Raw genomic sequence first — 3329 nt, forward strand, 5'->3', positions numbered from 1 at the left:
AGGTTTGCCTTCTCGAATCTCTTTCCTCTTCGCTCAACACGTGTCCCACTCCCACGTCCCTTCCACATGAGCATGAGCAAGCTGATCCCTCGAGCACGCTCTCCCTGGCGACGTGCAGAATCGCAAGTCTCTGTGTGTTGTATATTGTCATGTTGGCGTTGGCACCACTGCCTGTCAGAAGTTATAAAGTGTTCTGCACTAGATGAAATAAACCAGTCTTCATGGAACTGTACCTAGTGGTCTGTCTTCCTCGCTCCTCGCCGTCAGACACATCAAGCTAGTCGCTCCACCGGCCTAAGGGCTTTAACCAGTACGACCAATAACTATCACCCCAAGATACAACAGACCAATAACTATCACCCCAAGATACAACACTGTGAAGCCGATAGTGGGAAATTTCACTTTTTGGACTTTTCTTCCATAAGAGCCCCATGTTAAACTTGAAGGCCCATTGGGACCTTTTCCCCTGGTCCGAAAAATCGAAAAAAAATATATTTTTGTTCATCATTTTGGAATTAGAACACTTTAAGAACGAGCCTGCTCAAAATCCGAACTCTTTGGGCAAAGTGAACGTCTCTAGGGCATGGGCCCAGGCAGGAGGGGCCGGATGGTCGCTAGCAGGCATCAGAGGAAAAGCAGGGATAGAGGTGTGCGAATCACCCTTTTTCAGAGTCGTATCGAATCGAATATAAAATTTTACCTCGAATCGAATCGAAGCTTATCTCACTATTTCGGATGCGAATCGAATCGTTTAATAACATTCTCGGAGTTCATACGTGACTAGCTACTTCGCGCCAATCTTCGAGTGGGCGGCGGAGCTCACCTACCCCGACCCAGAGGGGAACACGACCCCCCTGCTCGAGTAACTGGCTCGTGCAGGTAAAGTAAAGAGATGACAAGAAAACGGACGCATTTTGGACGCCGTGGTAGTGTTGCCTCAGCAGGACTTACTCAAGAGGATGACTTCACCACGACATCTATTTCCAATTAAGGCTGCTGCTGACGCAAGAAAAGAAACCCCACCCAGAAGAGTCACGGCGCGAGTGGCGGTCGCTGGCAGGCGGGCCGTGCCGCTCCACAGCGCTGCTGTGCGGGCCGGCCTACCCGCCCGGCGCCGGCCGCTCAGTGAGCTGAGGGGTTGCACCCACCACGCACAGAGAAACGTCCCGCATTCAGAGCACGACATCCATCTTTGTCACGCCTTGGTACCCCGTACAAATAAAACAGTTGGAAATGAGTACAATAATAATACCGATAGGTTTTACTTATTTTATTTTTGATAATGACTTATTAAATGTGTTAAAAGAAAATGTATTTATCGTATGACGCAGTACATAAAGGAATGATTTGAATTCACGGCGGCGCTCCCTGTACCTGGCTGGTGGACTTCAGTGTGGTCCGCCAGCACGAGGCTCGGCCCGTTCGGCAGCAGTGTTGCAAACCGAGTCGAAAAGTCACCACGAAACACACCCGTAGAGTGGGCTGCACCCGTGGCCGCCCGCCATAGGTTAACGTCAGCGCGCTTGCTGTGCCTTGTCCCGCCGTGCATGCGGGTCGCGAGGAGTGTTGTCTGCGCTGGGAAACCGAACACGCCCCGGTGTACCTGCCGGCCCTGCTGTTTGGGGTCCTCTCGCTGCCACAGGGTGGCGGGGGCACGCCCGCTGATAGCCGCCCCTAGACCTCTTCATACTCCACACGGACACACAAGGTGCACAGCACCTCGACCCCGGGCAGCACCCGCCGCACCTCGGCGCGCTGCTGCGTGCAGGCGGCTAGCTCGTGGCTCCCCAACCTCCGCAGCACGAGCCTCCTGAGCGCCCGCAGCCCGCTCTGCTGCAGCAGCGAGTGCAGGTCGCCGCAGCTCCATGGCCACTCATGACTCCCCGCCGTGCCCACCCACAGCACCAGCTCCTCCAGCGTGCCGCCGTGTGCCCGCAGCAGGGACTGTGTCGTGGCGCGGGGGAGGCCATCCACCCTGAGCCACTGCAGGCTGGCGTGTCCCGGCGGCAGCGTGGGCAGCTCGGGTGGCTGAGCGTCCAGGGCATTATCACCCTCCACGTGCAGCCTCCTCAGCCGCGGCATGGCGTGCACTGCGCGCAGGTGGGCCTCGCGGGGGTAGTTCACACGCAGCCGCTCCAGCGTGGGCGCGGCGCGCTGCAGCAGCTCGAGGCTCCAGGCGGAGTTCCTGTGGCAGCACACATCGACCAGCCGGGTCACCTGCGGCAGAACAGAGTCACTCTCGGGCGGCCAGTAACGTGCAGAACTGCCTGCACTATACCGGGCCGCTACCCGCAGCCTCGTGCGGGCCGTGAGGCTCGAGGTCAGGCGCACACTTACCCCTGGCGCGTCCCGCAGCACGGCTGCCTCCTCCTGCTGCTTGTAGTCGGGTCCACTCCAGCTGATACTGCTCACATCCATCTCCCGCGGGGGCAGCGCCTCGGCAGGTGGTGGGTCCCGGGCGGCGAGGGGGTCTGCAGCAGGCGTGGGTCCAGGGGCAGGAGGTGAGTGAGCAGCTGCAGGTGGTAATGGTGTAGCTGCAGGTGGTGGGTCCCGCGCAGCAGCTCGGTCCTGCACAACCACACTGGGTGTAGTACACGGAGGCACACAGCAGGTCTCACAACATTACATGCTGACGATATAGTCAAGCTGTGCGCATGGATGCATGGATTGATTATTGCATAAGGTTCAGATACTAGCTAAAATTAGGACTTTGTTGCCGGAAAACGGAATGTATAAATTTGAAAAACACATTAAAATATTGTGTGTGGTAGCCGGACACACCTGCGACAGGACAGGTATCTTAACTAAAATAGGGATAGGGATGGACATATCTTGCAACAAACCCAAGACTGCAACAGCAATTGTTTCCGTAGAATAGCGCACCTAGAGTTGTTCCAGGAGAGCGTATCCGGTTGTCCGAGAGCGATCAAGCAGGAGAAAGTTAACTCGCGAGGTAAAACATTGCAAAACACCGCATCGCCTACCTCAGTGAGCGCGACCCTCGCCGCCAGCAGGAGGCACAGGGCCTTGGTGAGGGGCTCCTCGGAGGTCCGCAGGGTCCCCGTCAGCTCCCGGCCGCCGCCCCGCAGCGTCACGTCCCAGGACTCGCCCGTCAGCAGGGTAAGGGCGGGCAGGGCCTGCTCCACCCGGAACTGGTCCTGGAGACCCTTGAGATGTTCGGCGGCCTGCGGCAGCGCGTCCTGCAGCTGGCGCCGCAGGGCTCTCTTGACGGACAGGACGTCGTGGTCCTCCCAGCAGCGGGGCGACGGGGCGGTGCGGCAGTCCGAGCACCAGCAGCGGGGAGTGCTGTGGGACACAAGTCAAGCCAT

At 58.1% G+C, this 3329-nt stretch overlaps 1 protein-coding gene across 1 annotated transcript in view; it reads right to left on the reverse strand.

Annotated features, from left to right (window-relative positions):
- Window positions 1-303: 303 nt before the first annotated feature.
- The window catches only part of LOC127749671 (uncharacterized), a 12316-nt gene continuing 9290 nt past the window's right edge, over window positions 304-3329 (reverse strand). Inside the window, exons 4-6 of the mRNA XM_052268793.1 lie at window positions 2985-3306; window positions 2483-2568; window positions 304-466 (exon numbers count right to left, since the gene is read on the reverse strand). Of these exons, the coding sequence (XP_052124753.1) occupies window positions 304-466; window positions 2483-2568; window positions 2985-3306 (571 nt within the window). The remainder of the gene's footprint in view (window positions 467-2482; window positions 2569-2984; window positions 3307-3329) is intronic.

The sequence above is a fragment of the Frankliniella occidentalis genome, unplaced genomic scaffold (assembly GCF_000697945.3).
Source record: "Frankliniella occidentalis isolate FOCC.00 unplaced genomic scaffold, Focc_3.1 Scaffold76, whole genome shotgun sequence".
Classification (NCBI taxonomy): Eukaryota; Metazoa; Arthropoda; class Insecta; order Thysanoptera; family Thripidae; genus Frankliniella; species Frankliniella occidentalis.